Source organism: Mastigoproctus giganteus, chromosome 2 (assembly GCF_048544385.1).
Source record: "Mastigoproctus giganteus isolate SK-2022 chromosome 2, ASM4854438v1, whole genome shotgun sequence".
Lineage (NCBI taxonomy): Eukaryota > Metazoa > Arthropoda > Arachnida > Uropygi > Thelyphonidae > Mastigoproctus > Mastigoproctus giganteus.
The window spans coordinates 140,506,701-140,520,627 of record NC_143576.1 but is presented as its reverse complement, the minus strand read 5'-3'; the positions used below and the strand labels follow the sequence as shown (position 1 = coordinate 140,520,627).

The following is a 13,927-nucleotide window of genomic DNA, read 5'->3' as shown; positions in this document are numbered from 1 at the left end:
ACCAAAAGTTCACTATCTGCAGCCTAATTGCAGAAGTAATCCTGTTGGTTTGCTTGTGCGTATATTCTTCTAGATACACTCTGCTTTCCTTTGCCTGTTTGATAGAGTCATTCAAATTTGTTAAGTAGCCTAGTTTTAGTTCTGTCTTTTGTTGCAGCTCTGGAATATCTATAGTTTCTTGATTTTTTTTCCCTTTCCTGCCCTTGTTAATAGTGAGGAGGCCAGCTATCCAGTCCTTACCATTTTCCTCATTAATAGTGGTTTTCTCCCTAAGCACTCTAACTTCATTTTCAGAGGAGTCTTAAGTCGTTCAGGATTTTGCCATTATTTGATTTTTCAGCCATAATTTCTGAGTTAAATACACTTCTGTAGCAATAAGTCAATTTCTGACGTTTTAAGTAGTGGTTTGAAGTGTTTATTTCCAGTGTAGTCAAAAAAAAAGATAAGTCAAAAATCAGGATTTTTCCAGTTTTGGCGGGAAAACGCCAGTAGACAAAGAAAACTCTTATAAACTAAATATAAGTTATTGTTATTTGGTTTTTAGGAGCATTAGCAACTAAGAACATATTGCTCCGGATTCCCGGACCCAGTGGTCATTCCCTGACCTTTCCTCATCCTCCGTATTTGGTGGTCACGGGCTCGAACCCCGGTCTGATCAAGAAGCGTGTGCTACGCACTGCTGCTCCTGCCCACCTGGCTACGGAGGCGCCCTAAATATAAGTTAATTCTGTCATTAGCATTATGTTTTCCATACAAAATAACCTTATCACAAACAGTTTGAAGTATAATATATTCAAAGTTTTTGGGCTTTTGAGATGTACTCAAATCAGTGGCTGCACCAGTGAGCTTGCTACTGCTTCTGCTGTAGTGATCGTGCTGAGCAAAAGCAATCTCAAAAGAGCAAAATAGGCAAATACAATCACAAAAACTATTCTTACCTGACTTAATTTACTTACTTTCATCTGTGATACTCTTCAAACCTTAAAAATCCATGTTGTAATTATTATTATTTTAGCTATATGGAGCAAGGAAGCCTGAAGCTTATGCTGCACCAGCCAAAAAAAAATTCCCTAGTTACCCTAAGAGAGAGAAGTAGAAGGGAATCACCAAGAAAGAGAAGAATGATGATATCCAGCTCAGGACCCTGGGTGTGCCAAGCCCATACTCACCAGATGTGAGCCCCTTTGGTTATACTTGAATAAATCGAAGATCATGTCAAGTTGTCATCAATCGCCGCCCGCTGTTTACATCAAGTGGAGCTTCGTGCAGATGCATCTGCGGCGCCCTACAGTTTTCAGCAGGGATCTCCTAGTATAATAAATAAATAAAGAATTTAAGAGGAATTTGATGTTACGGATTGCAGCCAGGCTAAGAAGGGAAAATAAATGAACAGTAGCAATAAACAGATATTCAAATTTTTTTTTTGAAAGGTTTCCCCATAACAGGATTATTACTACTCTGAAAAATCAAAATTGTAAAATTACAGAGTGATTTTGAAGCATTCAGTTGATTGCACATCACCTGTGATGTAGCTAAACATATCTGGGTACTACTATAGCGTGCGGTCTACGGACACTAAAGTGTTAGAATATACTACAGCATGCAGGCTACCAGCACTCTAGGCGCCTCCGTAGCCAGGTGGGAAGGAGCAGCAGTGCGTTGCACACACTTCTTGATTAGACCTGGGTTCGAGCCCGTCACCACCAAATACGGAGGATGCGGAAAGGTCAGGGAATGACCACCGCATATCCAGGAGCAATATGGCCTTAGTTGCTAATGCTCCTAAAAACCAAATAAGCAACCAGCATCCTATTCAGTCAATTCGATAGTCTATTCTGTCTGTTCAGTTTAACTGTGGTTTTTTTTAATAGACTAATATTCAGCTAGTGAAAAAAGCTTAGGTTAGTGTACAGCACCAATTTGGGACAGATTCAAGCGAAAAATGGTGTCCGTAATCTTTAGCATGTGGTATCATATATGGTGCAGTTTTTTTCACTTTAATCCATCCCAAATTAGTGGCACAAACTAACCTAACCTTTTTTCACTAGCCAAGTATTAGTCGATTTAAAAAAAAACCACAGTTCAACTTGAATAGACTGCTGTATAGAATGCCAGTAGCCTGCGTGCTATAGTAGCACCCATATCTGTATGTGTGGTTTTTTTTTTTTATCATTCAGATAATTGTGTAGCAACTATACTGTATTCTGTGGCCTCAGCTAGTAATAGGGATTAATGAGAAACAAATATTCCTTTGATCTAAATTATATATGTGTGTATACAACATTATTTAATCCTCAATTTTTCATTACAAAGCTTAATTGAAGCCATCCACTTGGACTATGCAAGATATCTTTTATCGTTGAAGAATTATAAAGGTGCTTTTCACTTTTGTTGCCTAGCTGGAGAGCAGGGAACTGATTTGAAAAAAGAAATTCAAATCTTATCAGAAGATTCATAAACATTCCAGTGATGCCATTGCTATTTAGCATGCTAGTCAAACTTTAATTCATGATGTATAAAAAAATAAACTATAAAAAAAGTCTTTCAAAAATATGTTATAAAAAGTTATATTGTGATGGCTAGTGTGTCCAGTAATTTTGTTTCCTTCTTATTTTTAATATAAATTATTTATGTAAAGTTAATATATTTAAATCCTTCATCTATGGAGCATGAAAAATTAAATTGATCAATTTCTTTGTCAATGATTTAAGATTGTCATTGGGCTAAACCAGTGGTTTTCAACCTTTTTTTAATACGGCACCCCTAAGTAATTTATAATATTAAAATATATATATGATATTTATTACAATGATATAATTATAAAAATTACATTTCATAGTACAAATTATATATATACAGTATATAATTTTATTCTTTATGTAGAGGTACTAAGTAAACATCAATTATAGATCACCACAAAATTAAAAAGATACTGTACACCTTTTTATAATGAAATAAACATATAAATTAAAAAATAATAAGTTTAAGTAACTTAAACCCAAATTACGCGGCACCCATGGAATGTTGTTGCGGCACCCTGGTTGAAAACCACTGGGCTAAACTGAAGTTGCATTGTTTCTTTATGAAAGGAACAGTTTTTATTCAGTATAATTAAAATTTTTGTCTCCTTTATAAATATGCTAAACTTCTGTACTGTATACTACTACTTGGGTTATATAATGACATCTGTTTGTTATGACAAAATGTAAAATATTTTTTGCTTAAAAGTCACCAATGCATTCTTCATTAATTATTTAAACCACATATCCCTCTATAATATTTGGTAACTAGAAAAGTGTCGGTAATCAAATTAATGGAACTATTTATAATAGCTACAGAATGAAACTTTGTACCAGGATGAGCCAATAAAAGTTTGTTCACTTCATTCTTCAGAACTTCCAATATCTGTCATTATAATGTTAATGCATATTAGCTTTATAATGATAGAAAAAGCAATGTCATAGTGTACTGAACATGTAATTGGACATTTCCATTAACTTTCTCTTGAAAAGTTTGTGGTATTCAGTGGTATTCATATGATCCAACACTACCCATGTGTGTGTGCATGCACACACACACACACACTGTAGTTAACAAAAGATTAGTTCAATTCTTGTTAGGGAGGGCCTGTGTGGGTACCCAGGAACAGTTATGCCACTGAATGAGTATATCTGAATAGAATACAAATGTGCAGCTTAAGAAGCACAAACTTTGGGAACATTATTATTATTAGTCATGTGGTGCAAGGAAGCCTGAGGCTTATGCTGCACCAGGCAAAAAAAAAAAACTTTCCAAGTTACCCTGAGAGAGAGAGAGAGAGAGAGAGAGAGAGAGAGAGAGAGAGAGAGAGAGAGAGAGAGAGAGAGAGAGAGACCAAGAAAGAGAAGAATGATGATATCCAGTTCAGGACCCTGGGTGTGCCAAGCCCATACTCACCAGATGTGAGCCCCTGGGGTTGACAATGTGGACCAAAGTATACTGCTTTAGCATTGTTTTTTTTCTTAGGAACATTTATTGTATCAAGATTAAAAAAAAAAAACAAGAGTGTGCAGAATCTGGGTTTTCTGTTTCTTTTGTTTGTTATTTATGAGGGTTTTTTTTTTTTTCCTTGTTCTGATTTGATTTTTGGTACCATTTGATTAAACTTTAATTTAGTATTTATGTTTAAATAAGTTATAAATTAACTTGTCTAATGTTTCTCATTCTTAATATTGGTAATTTTTATATATTTAATTGATTATGACAAGAACTATTTTTATTAATTTAAATCTCTGCTAAATGTGCTAATTACAATAGATAAATATTGAAGTATTTATTTCAAATATACATACATTTTGCAGAAACATTCCATGTGTATGTCTGTATTTTGTGCCACTGGTTTCAAGGATGCATTTAAACCTGATCTAAGTGACCCTCTAATAAACACCACTCTCTGTTAATCCCATATAAATCCTTCTTAGGAACACCCTCTCTTAAGCACTAACCTTTCTAAACTGAGTAGCAAGCAGTGTATTCATTCCAAAATGTTTTCTCGCCTGTATTAAACAATTTTTTTTTATTGAAAGCAAATTTAATTCTACATGTTTTTAAAACCTTTAATATTTCCATGCCCAATTGACTAATTTAATATTTCAATGCCTAACTAATTGACTGACTGACTGATTAGGTAAATGTTTTTATGGTAAATACAAGCTTATTACAGTTAATAAGTCACTTTAAATGTGAATATTGAACAGAAGTGCTGTACATACAAGAGAGAGAGAGAGAGGGACTCTGTCATATTTGTCAATTTCTTATGGTGAATTGCATGCTTCCAAATGAGGCATTATTTACAGAGAAACCAGTTTTCAGTTCGGTACTACAAACAGGAAACAAGAACAGCTCAGCCCAATAAGCAAAACCTTAATATGTATGCATGTAAAATGAATAGGAGAAATGTCACATGGTAACCTTACCTGCGGCAGGTTTTATTTGGGGAAAACCGAAACCTTCTTCATAAAAGAATGCAATATCTTCATCATGCTTTCTTTACAGTATACTTCAGCACTGTTAAAAATGCTGCATCACAAAGTTTCAATTTTAACTAACTCTCCCCCCCCCAACAGGCACTCCTATTTACTTTAAGAAGTCATACACTCAGAAAAAGTAACCATATTTTATAACTTTAAAAATTGGCAAGAAATAATTGTTTAGAAATAATAATTGTACAAGAAATAATTGTTCACCATTGTTTACTTTTCTAATTTCATCTTTATTTTCAGTCTTTTCCAATCACAAATGTGAAAAATCCATTTTTCATATTGGAAATGTATATTTGAAATTTATTTCTCTGCATAATTCCCCCCCCACAACATGCTTTACACATGCACTTTTTATAACATTTTTAGCACCTGCTATGGATATTATCTTCACTATCAACAAACAAAACTTGAAAGCAACAAAAATTTAAAAAGTTGCATGTTATGGTGACTGGATGCCACCAAGATGCTTGCTTCTGGTGCGAACAATATCTGAAACAAGAAATCAAGCATGTCCATTAGGAGACATGTGGGTCAAATGTGTGTTTTGGTAATTGGGCAGGAAATATGCCACTAATTTTAAATGTTTGTTTTTCAATGCTTCACAATTATGTGCAAGAATAGGCTTTAAGAAAGCTTTATATAGCCAAGCTTCTCAATAACAAAATAGTTATTAGTGATGCAGACTGAAGGGTAAGACAGTTATTGAGAAATTTGTAAATTTACATTGATGCCACTCTGTATAAATTGTTTAAATTAAAAAAACTACTACTACTAATGAAGATTATGATAAAATGTTTTTTCAGCCAGAAAAATTTGAAGAATCAATGCTAAATGATATAAGAAAAACCTTAACTAGACCAAAATTGTAAATCTTTTTACAACAAAAAAAAAGGTGCCTCCGTAGCCAGGTGGGTAGCAGCAGCAGTTTTTAGCACACACTTCTTGATTAGACTGGGTTTCGAGCCTGTGATCACCAAATACGGAGGGTGCGGAAAGGTCAGGGAATGACCACCGCATATCCCCGGAGCAATATGGCCTTAGTTGCTAATGCTCCTAAAAACCAAATAACAAACAAACAAACAACAAAAAAAAAAAATTTTATATAGTTTTATTTTTAATAAAATGTCTTATTCAGAGTTACTAAAATTGGGCATATATTTTTATTTTCTTTATTGAGTTCCAGCCTATCTTAAGCACCACATTTTTGTTGATTCTTTGAACTAGTGCTTAATTCAAGTTGTACTGTTTCACAGAAGGCTGAATATAATTCCTTTTATTTTAGAAATAAAAGTAATTATATTCAGCCTTTTGTGAATCCAAGTTTTTTGGTGGGTCCCAAGTTTTTTTATTTTATAGAAAAACACCCTCAAAGGTAGTCAATTTTATTAATGAAATTTACATATTGAATATATATATATATCATGCCTAATATACTTGATTTTATGTGCATCATTTCTAAAAATATAAATAAAAATAAAATGAAATTGTAAACTGTATTGAAATAGCAATCAAACAGTCAATGATTTGTATTATCAAAGTGACTTGTATATAATAGATTTGCATCATCATGGTGGTTTTTATTCCATTAGCTACAGTGAAAAATGCACATAATGTATATTGAGTAAAATCCAGATCTGTAAAATTTGCATATAACTTAAAATTAATATTTAATAGCTTATTTTGTAATAAGGTAAGTGTACACTGTAACTGTACATTATTTCTTCGAGAATAATGACATGTATAATATTTGTGAATAATTATTTCAGATTAAACTTGTACACTGTTTTATTTTGTAGACCATGTGTATATATTATTTTAACCAAACATGATTTGTTCTTTTTGGTGTTATCAATATTGAAATGACACACACATAAATACACTATTCTCTATTAGGCTAATATTGTTGTAATTGGTTTTATATTCTGTTTAGGCTGACCAGTTCACTTCACAATTCCAAACTTATATTAACTTCATCTAAAAATAATAATAAAATCATACAAAGGACAGGCTCCACAGTTATATTTAAATGATACATGATTGTCATGTTCCTACATATCTCATCTTGAATCATGCTAATTTTTATCCCACTATGTTTTTAGGTTGTGCTGTTGTAACAGAAAAAAGGAAGACACCCATATCAAATTATGGATTTGCTGAAATTTGAGCATCGTTCAGTCATTACGTTTCTCACTAAAGAAGGTAATGGGCCAAGGGCCATTCATGAAAGGATGTTGGCTGTGTATGGCAACAGTGCATCTTCAGAATACCAGGTGAAATTCTGGTCAAAACAATTCAAGTGGAGTAAATAAATAAATAAATCTTTATTGTGAAGTAGAGTTACAGCACAATATCCCATCACAGTGATGAGCGCCAGGGGTTCACATATAGCAGTTAGAGAAAAGATAAGTACGGCGTACAAATACAAAAGGCTACAAAATACTGATCACAAATGCAAAAGAAATACAAATATAGCATAAAAACAGAGCTAGACATAAATACAGAAATAAATACAACTTGGCAATATATCAGGGTTCAAGGGCTTTGATAAAGTTGTGTCTGTCCTTCTTGTTACTTATTATGATGTCAGCGTCCACACGGTTGAGGGCAGCGAGCATCCGCTTGGGAAGAAATCTCTCAGTGAGTACAAGCCTGTTGTGGTGAGCCACGAGTGCTGGTACCAACCTTAGGCTTGGCTGTGGAATCCTCCAAGAGCAAGCATTCCAAATATTTGGAGATGATATCTGGCCTGTGATGAGTTTGGCTGTGAAGACCAGCCTCTTTTCCACGATCAGGAACTTCATCCTTGGGATGTCGAGTGCTTGTGCCATCATGGTGGTTGTGGTAGCGGGAGGTAGTCGAAGCTTGTTATTGGCCGATTTCAGTAACCAGTATTCAGCGGTGTACACACGCTTGAGGTTTGTATGTGCAGCAGAGGCCCATATTTCTGCACCATAGAGAATGGCGCGGTAGATGGTGGAGGTGATAAACCTTTTAACAGTGACAGGATGTCGGACGTGTAGCAGCTGCTGCTTTGAGATCCACCCTAGATGAGAGAATTTGGTACTGATTTTGTTGATCTGGTTGACAAAGGACATCTTTTGGTCAAACAGAACGCTTGGTATTCGTACCCCTGCGAGTGAAACGTTGAGTATTGTTGGCATGGATTTAAGGGAGAATATAACCTGAGCAGACTTCAGTGGGTTGATTTTTAGATTGAAGTTTGTCGGGTACAATTCTAGATCCTTAAGTTGGGAAGAGAGTCCACATCAAAGATGATCCACATCCAGGAAGGCCTGTGAAAGTTACCACTCCAGACAGAAGCGGCCCCAGGTCTATCAGTGCCCTGTGTGAGATTTTTTGCTGCTCCCTCCAACTTGAAATTTACAACAAATCAGCGAATTTTTGGGGCATTTTGCACCCCCTAAATTTTGGCCCTGTTCAGGGGAACTGCTCGATCGTGCCTTAAGCCGGTCCTGACTCCAGAAATGTGCCTATCTGTGAAAACCGTTGTGCTGAATGACAGATGTTTAAAGGTGTCCCAAATCCTTAGGGAATATGACATACCTGAGGGTGCAGTTATAACCATCCTCCATGAACATTTGGGAATGACTAAGATCAGTGCAAGGTGGATCCCAAGATTTCTGACCCCCTGTGCAGGTGTTATGAGGATAATTATCCTCAACGCCATATTCTGATTTAGAGCTTTATGGAAGGGATCTTGAAACTTTCATCTCCAGAATTGTTTACAGGTGATGAAACAGGTTCATCACTGGGATCCTGAGACCAAGCAAGAATCAATGCAATGGAAGCACAAGGGTTCTCCCTTACCCAAAATATTTCGGACACAACCTTCAGCTGGCAAGATTACAGCCATCATTTTTTGGGATGCTGAGGGAATTTTGTACATTCACTACTTGAAACAGAAGCAGACAGGCACTGGGAATTCATATGCATCCCTACTATACAACCTAAGAGATGTCATAATGGAAAAACACCATGCGAAACTTTCCAGAAGTGTGCTGGTTCTTCACGACACTACACCAGTGCACAGATCACATGCTGTTGCTGCTGCTTTGAGAGATTGACTTTACAGAACTTACCCATCCGCCTTACAGTTTGGATCTGGCCCCCCTATTGACCATTTCCTGTTTCGACAATTCAAGAAAAATGTATGTGGAAATTGCTTTGCTGATGATAATGAACTGTAGTCTGCTGTTTCTGCATTCTTTGATGGACAGGACAAAATTTTATTTTTCTGGTATTTTCTCATTGCCAACAAAATGGAACAACTGTATTGAAGTTCAGGGGAGTTACATTGAAAGATAAAAACAGATTTTTGCCTCTATCTCATTTCATTCATACGTAGGTAGATAATTTATTGAATGCCCCTTGTAATAAAAAGTTAAGAGTTGGTGAAATTTTCAGTTTTATTCAGAATGTTGGTTGGTTTCCCCTAGTTTGGAAAATCAAGAAATCTTTAGGGGGACTTGCTATGAATAAAAAAAAAAAAAAAAAAAGCAGCATATTTAAAAACTAGGAATGTACTAAAATCAACACTATGAGGAAAAATAACATAGTGGCTGATTCAACAGAGTAAACAGCTATTTAAAGTACAGCTAACTTGCTGGGAGATCTAAAAATTATCCCCAGTGTTTTCAGTTTTCACACAAAGAGTAGACCACAGTGGCTACCTTGATGTCAAACTATGATATTGTTTTGATAACAATACATCTCTTTACCTGCTATAACACTTGATAAAGCATAGCCAAAAATTGACATGATTTCTGGTTAATCTAATTTTTAGACCCTTTCGTTATTTCGTATTTTCTGTACATGGATTGTCCTCTTTTATGCATGAACTACAAGCCATAAGTAATGTCATTATCAAAATGAGCATTTTTAGTAAGGCCAAAATAATGCAAGGAAGTGAACTTTCTCTGCATCATCTAAAATAAATATAATAATAATAATTAAAACAGAATCTTTATACCATTCTGAAATTTTCCAATTCTGCTTTAAGCTTTGCTAGATTCACTACCTCCACCATTTTGGGGAGCAACTTACTCCAATATTCAACAACCTGTCCACAGTTGAACTTCATTCAACCTTATGCTATTATCAGAGATTTTGTTTTTTTAACTTGGTCTTGCCCACAAGAGGAAAACAAGCTTTCCTCATTCATTTTATTCAATTCCTTCAGTGCTTTATACACCTCAGATCTTCCTTTAGATCTCTAGTTGTCAAACTTTGCACTGGTCCCCAATCTGGAAGCCCTTCTCTGAACCCACTACTGAAGGTATATGCTTTTTTCTTTTTTTTTTTGGTGCTGTCTCCAGACTCTTGCAAATAGAGAAAAGAAAAAAAAAAAAAAAGCAGCATATTTAAAAACTAGGATAAATATTCTAATGCAGTATAATCATCACCTTGTAAAAAGGGATAATGATATTCTACTCCCTGCTAGCAGAGGCCCTGTAAATCATGGACATGGGAAATTTTGTGTCAAAGAATCATAACACCTAAATCTTTTTCATCCCGAATCACTCTTACTCCTCTACACCTGGCTTATATGTGACACCAGGACATCTACTCCTAAAATGCATAATATTACATTTAGATGCATTAATTAAACTTAAGTTGACATTTCAGACCACATATGCAAACATTCAAAGTCCTTTCAAAACAACATGGCCTAATTCAGATTGTAATCCACCTTCCTGCCACCAAATCACCCACAAACTTTGACAGCTTACCTTGGATACCAGTAAGTATCATTTATGAAAATTAGAAATATGAAATGACCAATCCCTGAAGGACCCCACTTATTATATTGTTCCACCCTAAAGACTGACCATTTATAACAACCCAGTCTCCTATCTTTTTAGCCAACTCAATCCAGTGATCTTAACAGTAATTCAATTTCTCAAACATTAGCCAAAAAAAAAAAAAAAAAACCAATTCCCCGATCCATTCGCTGCAAACATTTGTCCAGTTCTTGAATTTATTTAAGCTTTCAACTTCCACAACAACCAATGGAACTTTAATGATACTGGTTCCAGCAATCAACCAGCCTCTGGTTAACTCAAATTTCTGCACATCTATTCTGCAACTGCCTTTCCTCAATTTGAATTTATACCATTCGAGGCCTTATACACCTCAATCACATCACTATGCAGGTGCCTAGTCTCTAAGCGCAAATTGCATAACTTAAACCTCTCTTAGTTGAGCAACCCTTTGTTGCCCTTCTCTGTACTTGTTCCAGCAGCTCAACATCCTACCTAAATTGAAGCTTCCACACCTGTACGCAATACTCAAGATGTGGCCTGACCATTGCCTTATATTAGGGGATAATTCCTCTATATCATTGACAAAACCCCGTGAGCTGCTCTGGCAACCTGTCTGCACTGTTCAGAGAAAATCTCTGACCCCAGGTCTTTTTCATTCTCCACTACCCTAATTGTAATTCTGCACAGTTGGTACGTTATTCTGAGGTTGCTGCTACCTATATGCAGTATTTTGAATTTGTCAATGTTAAACTTCAGTTGCCACTTCTCAGCCCACGCGTAACTTTGCTAGATCCTGTTAGAGTAGCGTACTGTCATTTACAACCCTGCCAATCTTCATATCATCTGCAAACTTGTATGTTAAGCCTGATATACCTTCATCTATATCATTGATAAATATAGAAAACACAATGGGCCCAATCACCGAACGCTGGGGACCTTCAGTTAAAGTCCAAGAAGAGCAGTGTCCATTGATAGGCCTGGTGTAGCCAAGTGGTCAGGAGCATGAGTGCAGTAGCATGCACTCTTTGGGTGGAACAGGGTTCAAGACTGTGACTGCTAAATACAATTTTTATTATTATTATTTTTTTTCCTTATGAAAACCCCAAACACGAGCGGTACTAGAACCTATAATACATAGTACCGTGCTTGGGTTGGAAGTTGTTCAAGTCTAATGTCAACAGAAGATATTTGTTGACATTAGACTTGAACTTCTGTAGACTGTAATTTTCAGGAAATACGTATGAAAGAAGGTTGTTCCAGAAAATGGCAGTTGATTTTTTTTTTTTGGCTGATGCTGCATAAGCTCATACACTTGCTTTCTTGCATCAAATGCCACTACTACTACTGAGTTTTAGAAGGATTGAAATCAACTAAGTTGTCTTTACCCCACTGGAGAATTACCTGGAGATCGGCATTTAAGGAATTGGTAGCGAATATTCAAGTTGAAGCTGATTGAGCAGGGCAAGATTTCTGAAAATGGAAAGTGGAATGCAATGTGCTTTCATTGGCAAAACTATGGATAGGATTTCCAGTCCATGGAAGAAGGTCATTATTACACAAGGGGATTAGAGTGGGGAAAAGAACTGAACCTTGGGAGACACCAGCATTAGTGGAGAAGTTAGAAGACAGAGAGCCATCTACCATCACCCTCAGTGAGCGGTCAGAGAGAAAACTGGAAAACCAATCACAAAAAACAGTTGGCAAACCATAAGATGGAAGCTTGTATAGAAGACCTTGATGCCAAACATGATCGAAATACTTTGAGATGTCAAGAGCAACTGCTTGTGTTTCACTGAAATTTTCCATTGAATTTGTCCATAAATGTTAACATAAGCCAAAATATCACCAGTGAACCAAAACTAACTAAATCCATACTGGCAATCGTTGATCAGACGGAAGGTTTCTAGGTAGTTTAAGAGTTGGCGGTTAATTGATTTCTCCATTACTTTAGAAAGAGTAGAAGTAATTGGATGGGAGGGATTTGTCACCCTTTTTAGGAACTGGCTGGATATGAGCAAATTTCCAAGCAGAAATAAAAACACCTTTGGAATAAGAAAGTGAAAAAAGTGGCAAAGAACAGGAGTAAGTTCAAGATCACAGGTTTTGAGAACAAGTGGAAAAATACCATCATGACTTGGGGCTTTCTTTGCATCAAGATTCATCAAAATCCTTCTGACATCCTTTTGACGGAAGACCACAGGAGGCATTGAATGGAGCGTGTTGGGAATGGTGGGAGGTGTTTTACCAAGATCATTAATACATGAGTTGGAAGAAAAATGGGATGCTAGCAGGTGAGCTTTATCCGGGGCTGAAGTGACAACAGAACCATCTGGTCTTGACAGGTGGGAGCAGAGATGGGCAAAAGTTCCGGCCAATAGCTTTGGCAAGAGACTAGAATGCTCAGCTACATTAGGGCAAGAAGCAAGTTTTCTACCCTTAGTCTGTTCAAAATCTAGTTTGGACTGGTTAATAATTGCTTTGCAATTGTTGCGAACTTTGGTGTAGGCAGAAAATGAAACTGAAGAATTGGGAACATGCCAATTACGATATGCAACGCTCTTATCTTGAACAGCCTTAGCACATTTATTGGAAAACAAAGGTTTAGATAAAGGATGAGATTTTAAAGTGGAGTGTGGAATAAAGAATTCCATTCCTACAAGAATAATTTCACTGACACAATCTGAGCAAACGTTGCCAGAAGTTTTGAAACAGTAATCCAACCAAGGAAAAGAAAAAAAGAAATCTCGCAGGTCATCCCATTTTTCATTATTGTAATGCCAAACAATATGAGGTTGGGAATAGCCATGAGATAAAGGCTCCATTGGAGAAGAGACAATCACCAAGTTGTGATCTGAGATGCCTAAAGACCACTCACTTCGACCGTGTATTTTTGTGAGATCTGGTATCCTTGTAGGTAAATGAACAATCTGTGCAAGGTCATTAGTAATTGCATAAGCCTCAGCATCTCGACCAGCTGGGTCGGTGTGACTAGAACACGGAAGCCAGCTGGAGTTGTGAACATTAAAATCACTAAGGAAGATTACCTCACCGTTAGGAAAGTTGGACTGGAGAAAGTTAAGCTGCAAAGAGAGGAAGACAAAGAGCTCCAAATGATTAGTGAAG

The 13,927-nt window shown here is 36.2% G+C and overlaps 1 protein-coding gene across 1 annotated transcript in view; it reads left to right on the top strand.

The window, feature by feature from the left end:
• The window catches only part of LOC150089619 (WD repeat-containing protein 11-like), a 334,891-nt gene extending 332,421 nt beyond the window's left edge, over nt 1-2,470 (top strand). Inside the window, exon 26 of the mRNA XM_090390050.1 lies at nt 2,314-2,470. Within this exon, the coding sequence (XP_090246176.1) occupies nt 2,314-2,458 (145 nt within the window). The 3' untranslated portion in view covers nt 2,459-2,470. The remainder of the gene's footprint in view (nt 1-2,313) is intronic.
• The last annotated feature ends 11,457 nt before the right edge of the window (nt 2,471-13,927 follow it).